Source organism: Toxorhynchites rutilus, chromosome 3 (genome assembly GCF_029784135.1).
Source record: "Toxorhynchites rutilus septentrionalis strain SRP chromosome 3, ASM2978413v1, whole genome shotgun sequence".
Classification (NCBI taxonomy): Eukaryota; Metazoa; Arthropoda; class Insecta; order Diptera; family Culicidae; genus Toxorhynchites; species Toxorhynchites rutilus.
Window position 1 is genome coordinate 208,531,743 of NC_073746.1, and position 19,959 is coordinate 208,551,701.

Below are 19,959 nucleotides of genomic sequence, written 5' to 3' on the forward strand. Positions count from 1 at the left end.
CATACATAGAAACAGGTCAAGCTGAATGAAACCATTCAAAATGTAATTATTTGTTGGGGACTGCGGCCATCTTGAAATTGGATTTTTCATTATCTGCTATGTTCTACTAGTCGAGAACTTTCTTTTGATACATTTTTGGGCATTTTCCATAAATAACTGTGTTCTACTAGTCAAGCCTTTTCATTTGATACCCATATTGATGGGGCTTTGAAAAAATTATATATGGCGCCATTTTATAGTGGTGGACATTTTGGATTTGAATTTTTCATAAATAACTGTATTCTACTAGTCAAGCCCTTTCATTAGATACTCATATTGATGGAGTTCTGAGAAAATATGAAATCCACCATTTTGTAGTAGTTTTCATAAATAACTGTGTTCTACTAGTCAAGCCCTTTCGTTTGATACTCATATTGATGGGGTTCTGAGAAAATATGAAATCCGCCATTTTGTGGTGGCCGCCATCTTGGATTTGCATTTTTTATAAATAACTGTATTCTACTAGTCAAGCCCTTTCAATTGATACCTATGTTGATGGAGTTCTGAGAAAATATGCAATCCGCCATTTTGTAGTATTTTTTCATAAATAACTAGTAGAACATAGTCGAGCCCTTTCTTTTGATACCCATATTAGCTATTCAATATAGAATTATTATACAAATTATTCAAAATTTCCGAAAATCAAAGATAGAATACTCCGGATAATCGAGTCTGAAATTCCGGATAATCGAATCCCGGATAATCGAGTCTCCGGACAATCGAGTGCGACCTGTACTGCAAACAGATTTCAATCTAGTGATTTAGTGATTTTCCAAGATAACTTCAAAAAAATCGTTGCAACTTGCTTCGGTGTACATTATATACATACGAAAATGCAGTAGATATTGTTTGATTCGTGCAAAATCCATAATTTTTTACATGGATTTTCTATGGCTAAAAAAAATAATTTTCCGAGCCAATTTCGAGAAAAAAAACTTATTTTAATCTCCATTAATCTCCATCCATTGATCGAAAACTGCAAGCGTCACTTCCGATGTGTGCATTCAACCTCCTGTCATGGCTCAGTTGCACCCGCTGTGTGCTGCTGCTGGTTATGCAAATGCACGCAAGCTGCATAATAACAATAATAGATGCCGAAGAAAGCGAACCAAACCAAAACAATCCAACAAGTGTTTTTTTCGTTTTCTCGTTTTCCCACCACTAAGATGCAAGAGATGAAACCGGGCGGCGAAGTGGCGGCTCTTCGTTGAGTGAATGAATGAACCCACATGCTGAAAACATGCTTTCGGAATGAATTTCACCCCCCGATGCTTGTTGATTGTGTGATTTCGATGTTTTCGACGTTCAGCAGGGTGAATTTCATCGAATGCTTGCGCTGGTGTTTGTTTCCGCAGCAGCAAAGCCGAGAGGTTCGATGGCGTATGATTCAGTGCCATTCATTCAATAGTGCGCTAGAAGCCGTTCGGTGCGTACGTTCCGACTTCTCATAGTTTGTAACGGGTTCCGCCTTTTTGTGTGTGGTGTCGAATTAGGATAGAGGCTGCTAGTCAGCGGAGATTAGTTTGAAGTGAAGTGTGTGTTCGATATTTGGTTAACCCTTTGGAGGAGGAACACAGGGAGCAAGTCTACTCGGTGCCGCGAAGAAAGTCTTCTCGATTAATTAATGGTTTGTAACGAGACCCGTCTTCCCAATACGTGGAGTTGAAACAGTTTCTATACAGTTTACGAGGTCCACTGGAAAGCAGAGGAATTTGTATCCAGTTGCGGAGGTGCAGCAGCGACAGTGAATTCAAATTGGACAAATACCGCCACCCAATGTGGGTGGAACAACAATTGAAACACTTTTTGTGATACGTTTTTTTTCTGCGTCAATTGCATGAATGGACCTGTGGTGATCATTCGGACAAACGAATTGGGGTACCATCGCACAACCATCGCTATTAATCACCTCTCCGTTGGACGGGGCGACTGTTAGGCATTCGTTGTGTGGTAAATGCAGCTTTAACTGGTGTGAGTTGTAACTCGTGGGGGAAAAATTGAAAACAACTCTTTAATACCAACACCGGTGCACCTGTATAACAACGCCCGTGTTTCACAGTCGGTGGATTGTTCACGTGTGTCAATTGATAGGCAGGTCATTGGAAAGAAACATAAGTTGATTCACCTAATTGTTTGTAATTCTACGATGATAAAATAGGTAGCATAAATTCGGCCTAGCGATCAAGTGAATAGCTTCCAGAGAAATAAAGATCACCTGCAAGGTGGTAGTGGTTTACATCAGAGTGAATTACAGGTATTCGTGAGAAACCCGGTTGAAACGCAACAAAATATAAGAATAAGTGAGAAACAGCAAAACAGCAAAACAACGGTCACATACACCTCTCTGTCCAGTTCCACTATAAGCCATCTGACTTAAGCGCAGAGTAGTCTACAATAATGGCTTGCGGCGGAGTGAAATTGAATTCTGCAGTCGTACTTTGTTGTTGGATTACGATATTAGGTAAGAACACAATGTGTTGATTATGTAAATGAGTTAAATATTCTAGAAATCCAAAAAAAAAAGACACCAGAAATCAGACAAGACATTAAGACATAATCATTAAGAAGGGATAATCCAGTACTCTAATTACACGACACCTGCTGTACTCAGGCAAAACACACCACGTAGAAACGTAATTACGGCTTTGAAACACAAGATGATGAGTGGGTTCTGGAAATAAACGGATTATTTGTGAAAGGGCCCAAACGGATGTCGATAGAAATCGATCCCGTGTTAGCGTGTTGCTGAACGCGTAAATAAAGTAACTTCGACTTTGGCCACAACCTCTCTGAATCGTCGTGCCAACGTCGTCCAAAGTCGTACGGCGGATATTGACGGGAAGGTGGAATTTTCTATTTTCGTCCGCGAGTATTTTCTACGCAACCGAATCGACCAACTTATTGCAATTTCTTTTGCTGGCTCTCGGTTGGAACCGTTCAGTTATTTGGTGTGTATCAACGGCATGGAGAAGAATTGTTTTTAGCATTTCAGTCTTCGGTCCTAATCGAGGAAAATCCATTTTTGGTGCTGCTTCTATATTGATTCTGTTCTTGTTCGTATTAGAAGATTCATATTATTTGCATTCGTGAATAACATTTGTTTTGGTTTTGTCTGAACTTTTCCAATAACCTGAAAAACTCTTTTGGTCTTGGTGCGTTTACCATCCAAAACACACTTGTGTGATGGCGTTTAAATTCACCGGCACAAAAAAAAACTATCCTGCGAGGGCTCGCCCATAGATTGAACCAGTCCAAGTGTATAAATATGAAACTGAAATTCACAAATTAATGTAAAAGGTTAGAAGTCATACCGATTGTCATTTTTTATGTTTTGACATCTGTCAACAATATTCAATTCACAATATCAGAAGTATAGTGCAGCCATAATTTTTTGTATGGTAGCTTTTGTGCATACGAATTACTATCGGCGAACATCATTATTTCGCAATGATATAAGAAACGTGGAGAACAATCGGAAGTGTTTGAAGATCGTCGAAACTGTTAAAAGTAAACGTTACCGAAACCGATCCAAAAACTACCAAAATATTGGAAAAGACGACACAGAGCGATTTGAGCTACTCAATTGGGATTAGTTATCAATTACTATTTGCTTTCATCGATTTTCGATCGATTCAGCACGTCAAGAAAAAAAAAAGAAAAAGGCTCGGTGACTGGGTTGACTTAAAAAAAACTTTTTCGTGAGACATTGCTTGAAAGATGGGAAAAATCTGCATCTTCCAATGACCATTTGACCCTTGAATAAAATCTTTTGAATTATCCAATAACATTAAACGTGAATTTTTACGACTAAGAAAAATCCTCTTCCATATCAATAAACCTGATATCTTACTTGATATCAATTATTGATAGGAGATGTTTTTTTTAGAAAAATAGAACGTATTCTAATCTTATAAGTTCTTCGTGAACGACAATATATGGGTTCGATACAACGTTATCTTATATGACGAATTTCACGCCAACTCGACTGGCCGTTGGCAGCACCATCTCAGATAGTAGTGAAACGTTGTGGATGTAAAGGCATTGGTCATTTAAGCAACTTTGCATGCTTGAAGTATTCGAAAAATAATTAGTCTACTTTTTGGAAAAAGCCAAAATTTTTTCCTTACATTTTTACAAAAAATTTTAATTAAAAAACTATGATACCTACAAAATTCATGTCAAAGGATGAAATGTAGGAAATTGTTTAAATTTTAACGAAAAAATACAAAATTTTTTTTGGAAACAATTTTGCTGAGAAAACAGTTATTTTAAAAATAATTTTTTTTTTCTCAAAAAAGGTTTTTTTTAAATTCCCAAAAATATATATGTGAACAGCCCTTAAAACAAGTCGTCCATACATCGGAAGATGGGCACTTTTACAGGGAAAAATTTTTCTGACAACAACTTGTTCATACTTTCTTTGAAAAAAATTGTTTAAAGTCAAGATAGCGATATAGTGTATTCGACAAAGTTTTAGATCTTATAAAGTGTGAACTTTTGTAGAAGACGTTTACTTTCTATCTGTTATAGTTTTTGAAATATCAGTTATTTTTATATGAAGACTCCTGAAAAAAATAATGTTTTGCTCGTAACATTTTTGTGTTTAAATTCTCACGTTCGAAATGTTCATGTTACGAATTAAACATTAATAGTATTTTTTCAGAGAAAAAAATTAAAAAGTTGTTGTTCGAAAAACTTTTTCCGTGTGAATGTGCCCATCGTCCGATGTATGGAGAACTTGTTGGAAATTTTAAGGAATATTTATATCTTTTTTTTCAGAATTTGAAAAGCATATGTTTTCGAGAAAAATGAATTTTAATTTTTTAAATATTTTTTTTTCCATGAAATTTATTCCCAAAAAATTGTTTGATGATAATTTTTAGTGAAAACCTAAGTAGTTTTCTACGCTTCATTCTCTGACCATCCTTTTGTAGATGTTATAGTTTTTAATGAAGATTTATCGTATTCTATTCGTATATATTCGTATATATATATATATATATATATATATATATATATATATATATATATATATATATATATATATATATATATATATATATATATTTTATTTTTTTTTATTTTTTTTGTTTTTTTTGGGAATTTAAAAAATACGTTTTTGAGAAAAATGAATTTTGCTTCCAGCGAAATTTGCTTCCAATTGTTTTTTATTGAGTTTTTGTGAGAATTTAAACAAATTTAAACATCATTTCCCACAGTTGACAATCATTTTGTAGGTATCATAGTTTTTAAGTGACAAATTTTTGTAAAAAAAAGAAAAACAAACTGTTCTTTTCCAAAAAATAGATCAATTGTTTTTCGAATATTTCAAGTATGCAAAGTTGCTTAAATGACCAATGCCTTTACACCCACAACGTTTCACTACTATCTGAGATGGTGCTTCCAACTCCTAAGACGAGTTGGCATGAAATTCGTCATATGTAATATAAGGTTTTTCCCACATACGTAAAACTCATCATCACATGAGACCGGCTGAAAAGATCTGCGTCGTCTATATATCGTTTAGTTTGTCTTCACCCAAATTAGAATGATAGAATGCCTTGGAGGATATTTGAGTTGAATAGAAGAAATCGAAAAAAATTGACTACAGAAATATATGTTCATCAATCAGATCAATTTTACAGATCTGAATGATAACATGCAAACTCTCATAAACTATATTCGCTAATTTTTACCAACGAAAATATTCTCTAGGAATAATGCATGTTGTAGAATAACTTTTGCCGGGTCAGCTAGTATTATTCTAAGACAGATTCTCAACCACCAATAATTGCACATTGGTTCAACCTGATTTCGTCGGGCAGGAGGGTTTGTCTTTCGGCTTCGACCCGTTTTCAATGTTTACGAACCATGGAATTTTATTTTTTTTAAATTATGTCCCGTGAAAAATTGGCTTTTTAAACATGGACCATTTTATTGTGTTTAGCTACGAGGCTCATTTCTAGTTGAATGACTATGTCAACAAATTATATTTTTACATAGGGTATAATGTGTAGCTTCATACAATATGACACATGAGTTACCAATGCATCGAAAAAAATATGCTGTATGGTGGAACCGACGGAATCGATAATGCGCATTTTCTGATTTCCTGAAAGGTAAAGATGTCCGTCACATTGTTGTCTCTGAAGCGGTTTTTTGAAGGAAATGCTACTGTGTAGGCAAAATCTGCGGAAGTTAGTACAATCTCGTTTCGTTTATTCGGATTTATACAAATTTTTGTTTTCAGTACATGTTGTTTCGATTCCTTCAAAATCAAAATATGACTTCTTCCACAAACAGTTTTTTTTCAATAACCTTTATATATTTTGTAAGTTCCATTGACTGGGAAAATGATTGCTTATTCTGGCATTGAGAGATGCTAAATAGGTGTTTTATCTAGATCTTCCTAACGTCGAAGAACGATAAAATTACGTTGATTATTGATTAAATAAATTGACTTTGTTTCTCAATCGCTTGTATGGATATACAGGAATTCCATTGGAAATGAGATATCTAGAATAAAATGTTGCTCCAAAATTTGCTCTTGTATATTGATTTCATATAGAATTTTTTTTTACCAAACTTATTTCATTTCTTAACTAGGCGAACCCAGCCAGAATATTCACCTGCCCTCGGGCTTCTGAATGCCAAAGGGGGACTAGGCTCTGCGGAATGCACGTATCTGCATGCTCGTGCTGTTTCAGTCCTGATCTAAGAATTGTCGGACAATCGCGCAGGTGCTAAGGATGACCGACTTTTGGGTGCCGGCCAATTCCTTCTCCACATTCAACACCTTTAGCGCTTCCAGAAGTGTTTTCGGGACAATTCCAGTCCCATAGAGAACGACTGGAACCATTCTTGGGATCTCCCTTAACTCCCACATCCGGCATATTTTTTTAAATTTATTTATTTTTATTTAATTTTTTAGTCTATTTTGAGGTGGCATCCTCATGATTTTTCAGTTCTTTTGTGGATTTTGAGGTTTTTGTGGTTTTCAAGACATTGCTGTTCATATCGTTTTTGGAAAGCTTGAATGTTTTTACATAACAACAACTATTCAGAAAGGTATATTTGTTCGTATTTTAGACACATTTCGTCTGCTTTTTTGTAAATTTTGCAATGTTCCCAAATCTATAACGTATCATTTTTTACAAGCTACTGGAACTGCACTTTTTTTATTTCAATCGGATCAATCACTTTTCGTAACTTTTTCCACACAAAGAGACAATACTTCGCACAGTAGGGGAAGGGTGGTAAAGACGGACACCTTAAGTAAACGTTGATTTTTTCGTGAATTTCACAGTTACAGTTATCTTACCATAAATTGGTAGTCTAGATCTCTTTTTATAATAAAATTTGTCTTTGAGGCAGAAATTTTGCAAATGAATGGGTCCGGCATCTTCGAAAAAATAAGATTGAGTCGGGAAAGACGGTCAATAACTGAAAATTCGAGTGTATTTACCGTCGATGGGGGTGAAATTGGGTCAAAACGGAGGTAGTTACTATTAGTAATATCTTGACAAATATTATGATTATTTTCGAAAGCTGTGAACCGTCCACGCAACAATCATTAGCGATGGGAGATCGATCCACGGTCGAAATAAGATCGAATCAGCTGTCTCCGCACAGCTTTCAGAAATATTCGCAATATTTGTCAAAATTATACTAATAGTAACCTCCTCCGTTTTGACCCATTTTCAACCCCATTGACGGTACTCAATAAGTTCTGGAGGCCCGCAAATAGGCCTTAAAAATGATCCAACAAAAAAGGTAGTCTAAACTCACCTAGAAGGGGTCGTAATTTTTATCATTTTTAAATGCCTAAAATAGCTTCCGGCATTCGGAATGACAAATTCAGATCACGATTCAAAAACTGCTCTACTGATTCGTCCATGATATATGGTTGCATTTGCAAACGTAGTTAGTTGGCATATTCTAATAAAAGAAGAAGAAGATAATCAAATTGTTTTCAAAACAAAATTCCTTTCCTTTCGGTGGAGTGTTCGTCTTATCCGACTTGATTAGTATTTTTTCATTAACAATTCTGGAGTAAAAATGAGTAAACTTCACCGCTGATTCGATAAACTGGAAGAGAAGTGATGGAAAACACTCACGTAACGAAAAATACCCCAAAAATAACAATCAATAACTCAATAACAGTTAGAACCTAATTTTCTGCAGACGAAAATTTACATCAAGCTGCTCTTTGTAGATCATTTTGTACACCATTAAAATTTAAAATAAAAGTGTAATTTATCAATCATATATAGGAGTCCATCTTTCCCGGCTTTCCTCTCCTATCATCTTCACAAAAAGCTTCATTTCAATGATTTTGATTTTGATTGACAATGATTCTTATTCTACTTCACTTTCCTTAAAGCTATTGAATAATAATATATAGTAAGCTGGTTTTGCGGTGGCCGACTCGCGCTCATGGTGGCATCTTCTATTATCAATACGGCCAATACAATTATTTAGTGACGTAGGACTACGTCTGTTATTTCTGTATTGGGGTGTTCAATGTTTCGAAAACGGAAGCGTTGCGTTGAAGGTGCAAGGTTTCTAGCGTTAATATCTCTTTGCCGGCTAAACAAAGTGCTATGATAATCACTTCTTTTTATTTTATATGGTCACATGGGTTCCGTACATCGTTGATTTTGATATCGTTAAATGCAGAGAGTTTGTGTGTTTGTGTAAGGATTGTTGGTTTTATACGTTGACAAAGCTATATAATGGTGGTGGTGGAACAATCATAAAATCCTCTGTGGCGGCAGTAAATGCCTTGAAGAAGATATACATATTGGCAATAAGGACAAAAATATCGTGTATTGTTCTCACGAGTACAAGAATCGATCATGTATCGACCTTTTAATTTATGAAAATGAAAAACATGCGTAAAAAACATACTGGGACTTCTGTCAATATTTGTTAAAAACGAGAACATTCATAACACTTCTCTGATCCGGATTTATAAAGCTTACATTAAATTGAATTCTTCTGAAACTAAGCTGTACCTAACTTTTTTTATCGATATGCATGATCGTTGCAAATAGGCTGATTAATCTTTTCCAGTGTAAAAATCCTGAATCATTTTCGCTACGCACAAATGCAAAATATTGGGTTGAGGAAAAAGAAATGTCGTATATTGTCAATATATGGCAACACTTAAACATATCTTGTGTTGTACTTATCGCATCGGGTCATACTATACGGCTATTTAAAGACGACAATCTGTGCTACAAGTGTTTCGACAGTGTTGTGATGGTCCTTTTCAGTCTCAAGTTATAGCGCGTATGGTTGGCAACACTGGATATAACCCACCTCTAGATTTTTGAGTGCATAAAAAGAATTACAATCTTCAGATGTCTACTCATTCCGTTAGCTTTATTGTGAACTGATGAAAATATTATACAGGAGTAAGGTTTATCCGAAATTTACCCGACAGCTGAATAAGATAATCTACATTTTGATACACGTGTTGCTCCAATATTTTTTTGAATCCTATTATAACTTATATCAACTTGAATCAACAAAACACATTAAAACAATTATATTTTTTGAACTGCTTGAATTTTTTAAGATTTTGTACATCATAACAAAGTAATTCAAATGAACTTCTCACTTAACCCTTTATAGGGCCGTGGAAACTAGGCAACAAATCGACTCCAATTTCAGAGAACATAATCCTTACACGAGGAATAACACATATTTGCCTTAAAAAAATAACTATTGAAACAATTGAAAAAAATCGATTTACAATATGTCTAGTGCAGCGAAAAAAACTGTATTGTTTTTTTTTATATAGAGTTTAAAAAAAATTGAATTTTTCAACTAATACACCATTTATTTTATTGAAAAAACTTCAGAATCCTACACAATATATCCTACAGTTTTTAACGAATTTAAACAGAAGTTTCTACCGGTGCTCTAAAATCGTGGCTTTGTTACATAAAAATGACTCCCCAATTAACAATTATAGTTCCGTTCTTCGATGTCACGTTCTATCGAGAGATAGAGGGATATATATTTTGCACACTGAGAATCAAAATTCAGTTCCACTCTAGAAGTGATCAGCTACCGTCATATGTTAAAGTTGAGAGTTTATTCAGATACATTGCTGTTGTGTCCACTGCGCGCACCATTCAATGGAAAATTTTTGAAGAAAATTGAACTCTTCTGGCACTTGTCGTGCTAAACGTTTCGTAACCAGGGCCTAAGGCGACGAAGGGTCTCTTGTCCAGGGCCTCACTTCATTTCAATTGACATTTCAATTGACGTCACTCAATAATTAGTCTATCGCCTTTCAATTTCATGCAAACTAATGCAGGCTGAAAATAGTGCTACTCTCTTTGCAGTAAAATAGTAATTTTCATCTTTTATTTTCGAAATTTGGTCTGATTATGAACGCCATTTCACGATGAGAATTAATTGAAGTGCATATAACCTTGCGTTAGTGCTCCCGTGGCCGAGTGGTTAGCGTCAAACCTAACATGCCGGGGGTTCGGGTTCGATTCCCGTTCTGGTCGGGGAAATTTTTCTTCAAAGAAATTTCCTCTGACTTGCACTGTGGTAACGCGTATTCTAGAGCTTGCCACTCAGAATGCATTCAAGGCGTGTTATTTGGCATAGAAATCTCAACTAAGTTCTAATGAAAATGACGCAAGTAATGCTACGTTGAGACGGCGGAGTTCCTCTAGGAACGTTAGTGCCATATAAGAAGAAGAAGATAACCTTGCGTACAAATAATTTAGTTTTCATCGTGAAGTGACGTTCGTGATCAGGCCCATTGTCAAGCCCTGCTCGTGACAGATATTTAACACACGGGTTGGCTCTCTCAACATTGAATGACGACCTCCGAGCACCCTTTATTTTATTTTGTCGATGTTTTCATCAGTTGAACTTGAAGAGGGTGATGATCGCTCTTGACCCGTGATTCCAACATAGTTGAGTCACCAAATGTATTCTGCAACATTTTTAACGTTTAGGCACAAGAAATCAAGAAAACGTGCTCTCGTGGCCGAGTGGTTAGAGTACCACATTATCACGCCGGAGGTTCGAGTTCGATTCCCGTTCTGGTCGGGGGAATTCTTCTTCAAAGAAATTTCTTCCGACTTGCACTTGCAGAGCTTACCACTCCAGAATACATTCAAGGCGTGTTATATCAGGCATAGAAATCTCAAAATTTCACACAATACCTTTCACCAATAGAACTATCCATATAAAAAATCGTCGAGAATAATAAAGGTAACTTGTTCCAAATGACGCTGTGAACAAACTAAATGACAGATCGCACTTAAAGCGGAAATTAAGACCACTGACAGTAGTACCAACTTTCAAAATGACAAAAGTTCTGCGGGAGCTTTTAAATCACAAATTGCCGGTATATATTTCACAGAATGTACATGGAACACCAACACTGCCTCAAATACATTTCACCAAACAAAGCACGAGCAGAGTGATACAATGCCATACATTTTTTCATGAATTTCTTTTCTGTTGCGGCTGCTCTCAGCCCCGAGAAAACGATTTTCTGGATCCAGAAGGGAGCGCCTCTTTTGGGTCCGCGGGTCTCCGGGTCGCCATGTGAGATTTGGATCAGCAAGGAAAATATATAACTTTTAGGTGAGTGAGTCTTTATTGACTTATGGATCCTTCTAAGTAACGGCCTACTTTTTGAGCTGGGGGGTGGTGATCGGCTACGGACGTGGTCGACGTGGTGGGAATGGTCATCGGCGAGATGCTGTGGGCTAACGGTGATCGGTAACTGGTTTGACGTCGTTATTTCTCCGGTTCTTGGCTTCGGTGGTTTCGGTGGGAGGTCACCCCTTTACGATGAGCCGTATACGTACGAGGCTGATGAGGGCGAGACAGGCACACTCTTTCGGCTGGTCCTTGATGTTTAACTGAGTCTCTCAATGGACAGCGACCAGGACTATGTCAGTCGGTTCGTGGTATTAACCGTACAGAAATACCTGTAAAAACCGTTTATCAATTCGATCGATGTGTACGTTTCCGAGGTACAAGAGAACTCCACTCCTTTCCAGTTTCCTTCTCGAACCTCCTTCATTTCTTGTCCCATAATTATTCCGTTCCAATCACTCCATTTTCCTATCATGGGATGATAGGATGGACCTAGGGATCCAGACCTATCCATCCTAGTCACCTAGCGGTTATTTTCACTCAACCACCCACTATGCGATTTCTTGTATTCTTGCTTGAGACAGTCTTTTGGTGTAATCCATGGAGCTATTTTTTATGTTTTCATAAGAAGCGAATCACTAACTCATATATATCGCTCATCGATTTCACGTTATCTTCAGTATGCCTAAGCCTAGCGTTGTCATATTGGAAATTTGATTTTCTTGGACGTTTACCTTCTTTATATGCACATCAGTTGTCGTCGGATAACAACTCCAGTGATTAATTATCAATCAGTCCACATGACTTAACTTGTACGAAACATTAAAAATAGTATAGCTTGAGCCTGATATATCATAGAATTCAAAGTGGCAATTCATGATTGACCTAAATCAGCGCAATTGCACCGGAAAAAGGGTCGAAAAATGTACCCAATTTGGTATATGACTCAGAACAGTCTGCTACCGAGGAAACTTCTACACCTTTTTTGAGTATCAAGCAATGGTAATAGTCGAAAAAAAAACAAGAAACTGGGTACCACATAGATGAGGGGCCGCGGAATCGAACGTCAAAAAGTATATTCGTACACCCAAAGTTAATTTTTAGCACATGTTCTGGCATCCCGATTTATTACATTAAATGAGCTGAAAGATAACATATAATGTTCTACTCCCCAATACATGTATATCATTTGTATAATATATATGCTAGAGTCAATATGAGGGAGCGAAACAGGGGACACATTTAAATGAAAGCATATGAAAGCTTTTCGTATAGTTTACCAAATACACGGCCCAAACAGAGAAAGATATATTCTCGTTCATGTTCTTCTTTATCGTCTTAGAAAACAACTTCCAACTTCATTTTATGATGAGGTGTAATATTATCACGCTCCTTTATAATAGCGCTGGCAGCTATATGGATAACGTCGTCATGTAAAGTAACTTTGCATTCCAGTTGGCCTTGGTTCGATCCCCATTGACGTCGTATGGACTATTTGACGTAGAACTACGTCTTTCATTAAGGGTGCCAAATCAGAAAACATGTCACGTTTTTATGAAATAAAGTTAACGTTAATAATTATTTTTGCCGCGAACGGATTTTGGCGATTTACATACTAAACGAATCGGAAATTCCCTAAGATTTGTTTAATATGCTATACATTCGAATTCCCTGGTTTGTAAATGGTTAAAATTCATGAAAACTTTAAGCGTTTCCATTTTCCCATACATTTGTTCTGTCCATTTGTGTGCTCTCCCGAACAGAGCTGTCAATAACGAGCAACAAACAGCAAATCATAGGATTTAAAGTCTCCGTGAACAAAGGAAAAGAAGAAGAATGAAGGGGAACACTTGCCTAGAGTATAAACAGTGGATCTCGTTGAGGCAAACTTTTATTCGGCATCGGATTGTTGAGCAATCCAAATCACTTTGCTTTCGCTGCGCTTCGATCTAAGATTGGACCCCACCAGTGGTAATCCAACTTGGATATCGTCGTGTGGTTTTTTCAGTTCGTTTCTCGCGTTATTCGTATCATGTGTTTTTCTTTCCGCGTCATAAATTAACCGCTTCGCGTGATGTGTGATGAGCAAGAAGAAGAGGAAGGCTGGCTCGAGCCCTGCAAAAATCGAACGCATTGCAGGTGGCAATAAAATTTTGAGGCAAGCGTCATCTAATGATGCACGCGATGTTAGTGCAGTAAAAAGCGCTCGCCCTGAACCGAGCCTTCGCATCGAACAACAGCGAAGTAGGCGACTTCAACGCGTCGGGCGAAAATGTAAACGCCGTTACCCAAGCAGCAACCAAAATCAAGCTCCTTCCGCTTGTGGTGAAGGCGGTCGCTCTTGACAAACTCATCAGCGAACTCGCATCGATGGGTGCTACAGCAGAGTACCAAGCAGGGCTTCGTTGGTGCCTTTGACATTGCATCAATGCATTAAACTGACGTTATGCGGAAGCAAGCGTTAAGGTTGTGCGCCAAAAAATTATTTAGGGAATACCAGGCATTTTGAATGTTATAAGTTATTTGGGTTCACGTGCCAGTCGCAAAAGTGCCTTCAACTAGGATTGCACTTGCGCTAATTCTTGATCATAATGAAGCAATGCTACTGTTTTCGAGGTTGTTGATATTAACAAAAAGAGTTTATTTTGCTTGTTTAGTCACCAAGACGAATGTAAATATCGTTCTGGAATTTTGTATGTGATTAGGTTTCGTTTGCCAGTAGCATAACTTCCTCCACTAAGGGTGACAGCTGTGCTTATCTCGAGCATGAGAAAGTAATGCAACTTTCTTCGAGGCCAGTAATATTAACAGAAACGTTTCTTTTGCGAATAGCGCAAAATGATGAGAAGTGTTTATATTCCTAGTAGTTTCAAGCCACCAATGTATGGCTCTGTATGCATGCTATGGCGAACGCTTGTTTGGCGCTTGGTTTACGTTATACGAAGGATGACTAGAGGTGCGATTCCACTGAGGTAATACTAAATAACATGTAGCATGATATTTGATACTTGCAAGTGTTGTCATTGCTGTTATTTTCATGCGGTGCCAAAGATATATTGATGTAGTTATGAGATGTGGAATAATGGTGCTGGTGCAACATGTATACAATCGACTGTGGCCGAGTCTATGTCAATTGCGAAAAATGCCACCGTAATAGCGTTCGAGGTAAATTTTCAATGCATTGACATGAAATAAATTGCGACATAAGATCAGCTAGTGTATTGTTCTGCAACGGCAAGAATGAATCATCAATCAATTATCGTCAACTGATTCTACAATGAAAAAAGCATTTCAGAGATTATTCTACTATGCAGTTGTTTCCAAAATTTCACAGCATTATAGAGTAATATCCGAATGTATAAACGAGCGACTTATATAACATAACAGCGTAGTTCTACGTCAACAATGCGGTCGTATCTTGGACACAACCTCATATAATTTTTTTTTGCACAATCCCAAATGAAAAGAGAAAAGAAAACAGAAAGAGATGTCTGCTCGCATACATACAAACCATTTTTAAGCTTTTAAATAGCTCATTATTTGCGCATTTGACTCTCATGCACAGGAAATGGCATCTTTTCTGCCAAAGATGACATGTTTTCTGCCAATGCTAGTTTGGGTGTAGAATGTTGAAACCAAGAATGAAACAATTGGATTGTTGCATGGAATAATCACCGAAAAAGAAAAATGAATATTTTAGAGAAACCGGAGTGCATAAAAGTTAGGAAAAGTCCGCTCATAATAATCGAAGATAAATATTTATTTTGTTAAGGTTGTTCTTTATATTCGGTGTCGAAGGTGTTGTTATGCACTATTAATTGTTGGGACCATTTCATACTATCATTGAACATACGGTGTATATAAGAGTGCAATTCATGTTCAGGCTGAGAGACTCTGATACATGCTTGCTCAATCGGTGTTCCTATTAACATAGGAATCTAAATTAATCAGAGACATCAAATGTCAAAAAAAGTTAATTCTCGATTCACTCAATTCTCAAATTCCCAATGCTAATCTAATCTAACAGATCCATTAGAAAGCTGGACTAAACAAATTGCAGAATTTCTTCAAATTATGTCACGCTTGAGCATTCAATTTCACGACTTTCCCGCCTGGTTCAATTTCAATTGAGGGTTTTTTTTTACAGTAGTGGAAAGCCGATTTATTTTCTCGCGTCTGTTTGTCCTACTGCGGGATGTGGAATCAATCAAGAGCGGAACACACAAAAGCCTCAACTAATTTTACACTCGGCCACGTCTTGTCACACTTTTCACTTGCTGCTTCCTGGTTCACCTCGAATCATTTCACCACAATTAGGCGTGTTTGATTTGAGATGTTCGTTCGCTTCACAAAATGGAATACGAATCATTTGCTGATTATAAAGAGTGTATTTTTTTTTAATGTTTCTCAAAAATATAAAAGAGGTTTACTTCATAGTGTGATTCATTTCTAGTCTAGAACTACTTCTCACGCTTCAATGTGAACAGGAACTGGCATAATCGATTTACTAATTACAACCCAGTTTGTCGAATGATGCTTCACATGAACAGCACTTGCGTCCTCGGGGTTGATGATGGGGAAAAATCACGTATCAGCAATAAGCTTTTCAACTGCTGCTGCTGCTGCTCGCATTTCAAGTGCCTGTTCGTCATCGGATCATAATCTTTCGCTTTAGCAAGCAGTCATAATAACTAACCCGTAAGTGTTCGCGAATCTTGTGCCGCGAATTGTCGAAGTAAAGCGGGTGAGAGGAACAAGAAAAAAAAGTTCAATGAAGAAGCGTCAGTCCGACCTGCCAAAGTATCAAGAAACATCGGCGTGAAAGAGGATCCATATGTTTCGTCTGGGAGAGAGGAACACGATCGTATATCAGTTTTGCTAAAGCAGCAAAAAATAAAAATGTTTTACATATCCGATGGAGCATTTCCCTCTTTTTTTTCATTGCATTGATACATGTGTCTGTGGTTTGCCCCATCGAGTCGTTACGCGGATCGGTTTTCTACACCGTGAAAAAAAAAAACAAATCACAAATCATTTCGATTTCGTTGACGAAACTATGTGAAGTATTTCGCTAGATGGGTAGGTGGGTGTATTTAGCAAAATATCCTCCTATCAGTAAACATTTATGCTCAGCCTCGAGTTACAAAACGATTTAATCGGAAGATTTTCTCAGTGCATCGTTTGGAATCCACTGATCTGATGTTGCACACATTGTGGGAAAACAACACTCGTTTCGGAGGAAAGAATGTTTATGTAAATAACTTTGAAATTTAACTTAGGGCGATCTCGACGACTCTTGTGTCGTTGCTTCTGTTCTCTGTACATATATTGCTGACAGCAGCACTTTCCGTTTTCCGAGCTTTGTCTTTTGCACGGATAAATTCATCGTTTGATTACACAATTAGTTCAATCCGATCGGTAACTTTTACTCAGAATTTTTGACAATTTGTTTCGGAATGGGCTGATGTGTGGTTGAATACTGATGAAGATCAATATTCAACAAACATTCTATCACTGATGCAACAGCTTTCGGATTTCTATAACATTTTTGGGTGCTAATTTTTACTTTAGGCTTGAACCCAGTGTTGCCACACGTACAGATTTATCTGGAATGGTACAGATTTTTTCATTATTTTTGATACAGATTCTGTACGGTACAGATTACAGATTTTCAAAAAGTACAGACTGATACAGATTTTTTCCTCGTGTGAAATTTCTTACATTTGAACAAAGCAACATTAAGGCACATGACGACTCGCAATGATTGATCACTTTAATAAGGACGAAATTCCTTACAAGGATCGTCTGAAAGGATTCGGTGCGACGTATGTTTTGCCCCAGATAAACAGATTGAACGTTTGTTCCAGCCTGAAAAACCTGATTTCACGATGCTACATGAAGAGCTGAATGATTTTTATTTGATCATTCACACTATTTTCTGCGAGGAATATTACTTGTTTCAATGTCCAATGTTATTAAATTTCAAGATCATTTCAAAAGCGGGTAATGTTAAATCCCAGAAACTTTTCCAATTTGACTGGCATTAACGTTGTATTAGAAGCATTTCCAGGCATTTACAATGGAAATGTACAAGATGTGATGAATTAGTTCTGTAGCCTAAAGATGAAATTACTTCGTAAGGAAATCACAATTTCAGAAAAAGAGCATGTGCAGGGTTGGTGGACAAAAATTGGATGCCTAAAAGAGTTGACGGTTCACTCGCCTTTTCGGCGCTTCGATGCCTTGTTTGTAGCGCTCTGACTATGCCTCACTCCACGGCAACTGTCGAACGATTTTCTCTGAATATAATCAGAACAAGAATAAGCTTTGAAATCGGCTCAGCAGCGATACGATGAACGCTATTTTGAGATCAAAGGACATCGTGGTGGCAGCTCGAATATTTAAAAAATGATAGTATGCAATCTAGATAAAAAAAACTATGTATAAGCATCACCAAACACACGAATGACTTGCAAATATAAATGTAGTATTAGTAGTAAATAAATGAGAATTTTTGGAACTCTAATAAATTGTTTTTTTTTCTATAAGGAATATTTTCGATGGTACAGATTTTTGGAAAAAAAAGAACAGATGAGTAAGATTTTTGACACCTCTGGTACAGATTAAAATGTGGCAATAATGCTCGAACCTTTTCATGAATTCAGTTTCGAAGTATGTTCCTTAAAGGAATTGATCCAATCTTTCAGAATAAATCATGGGTACGAAAAAACTTTTTTTTTCAAATAAAAAAAATATTAGCTACATTTAAGATTCAATAACTTTGTGAAGAATTATCAGTTGTAAATGAAACTATAAGGTGTTTTTAAATTAAATCTCCTCGTATTGGAATTCATTTGCCAATGTCACATTCAATGTGCACTTGAAAGTAATATTGTGGGATAAGGAGTTGATTATTTTAAGGCTTTTGTTTAATTTAAGATATTAGGTTGGGGAAGAAATCCATTATATTTGAGTGAAATTCGAAATTCGAGACATCGATCGCCACAGTCATCTACCAAGGAAAAAATGGATTTCTTTTGCCCCAACCTAATATTTTCATATACATATATATCCATATATATCCATTCAAGGATGTTGAGACTTCCACATGATTGTCAATCATTTGTTTTTACGATTCCGTTCTGAATGAGACGTTAATGTAATATGAAAATAATATTTTATTTGTGCCTTTGGTTGATACAGATAAATGAGTTGAAACCCGGATTTCAATCACCGCTTACAGTCCTACTTCCAATACACAATCATTTCAATTGATGTTTATAGGAGGTTTGGCTCCCTAGTGGTTAGAATGGCGCTTACCAAGATGGGGCCTTTGGATTTGATTCACGTAAAACAGCAATATCATCACGATGGAACCCCTGCTAGATATTGGAGTTGGTCGCAGCTCTTGCGAGCCACACCACAAAAAAACGAGCAACGATACACAAAAAAGTCGTGAATCAGGACATGGTATAAAGATCTTAAGCAAAAAAAAAAATTAATTATTCAAGGTTAAACAAACTTTAATAATGCTGATATACTGCTATTAGCCATTAGATATGTTGAAAAAATGCCATAATAGGGATATAAGTATAATGCGTATAGTAACTCCTAACTTAAAAACGGGAAAACACCTCTCTGATGTTTGGATATGTGATGTAAAAGAACCTCAGCTTTCTAAAAAACATAAATAAACCATGTAAACATGAAAAACAACAAATACAATCGATAATCATGAAAACAAAATATAATTCCTCTCGCAAGTGTAATATTCTTTCAAAGAAGTCTTGCTCGTTGGCTACAATTTGATATGTCGATCAAAAGTCATGAATTTTTGAAAAGATGTATTTTTGGAAATAGGTGAAAAAAATAATTTTTGGGTTGTCCTGGATGGAGTAGACTCACTTTTTTCGCCCCGTCGACTCTTCGGTCCTTTTTTGCGAATACGAAACTGGAAAAAACTGCATGTTAGGATGAAGCAAATAAATGATTACATTTCAAGGAGAGATGAACCCATTTTTACATAAAAATAATGAACGATGAATAAATTTTCTGTTTAGATCAATATAGCGATTCAAGAGATTCAATATAGAGATTTAAGATATTGTACAAAAATCATGAATAGAAATTTTTTTGATAAAGATTTTCTACTACAATGATGCTATTTTTGTAGATATATTGAAATAATACTAACACTGGACGAGTCCCGGTAAGAAATAAGAATTTAAAATTTCTGAGAGAGGGTACACTTACTTTATTACAAATCAAAAAAAGGTA

The 19,959-nt window shown here is 36.5% G+C and overlaps 1 protein-coding gene across 8 annotated transcripts in view; it reads left to right on the forward strand.

The window, feature by feature from the left end:
- The first annotated feature begins 1,455 nt into the window (after positions 1–1,455).
- Positions 1,456–19,959, forward strand: part of LOC129777811 (fasciclin-2) — a 231,187-nt gene continuing 212,683 nt past the window's right edge. For 6 of the 8 annotated variants that reach the window (XM_055784312.1, XM_055784316.1, XM_055784313.1 and 3 more), the window contains exon 1: positions 1,456–2,500. In XM_055784312.1, coding sequence (XP_055640287.1) covers positions 2,437–2,500 — 64 coding nt within the window. In that variant the 5' untranslated portion in view covers positions 1,456–2,436. The remainder of the gene's footprint in view (positions 2,501–19,959) is intronic. The other 2 variants (XM_055784310.1, XM_055784311.1) reach the window with 2 other exon arrangements.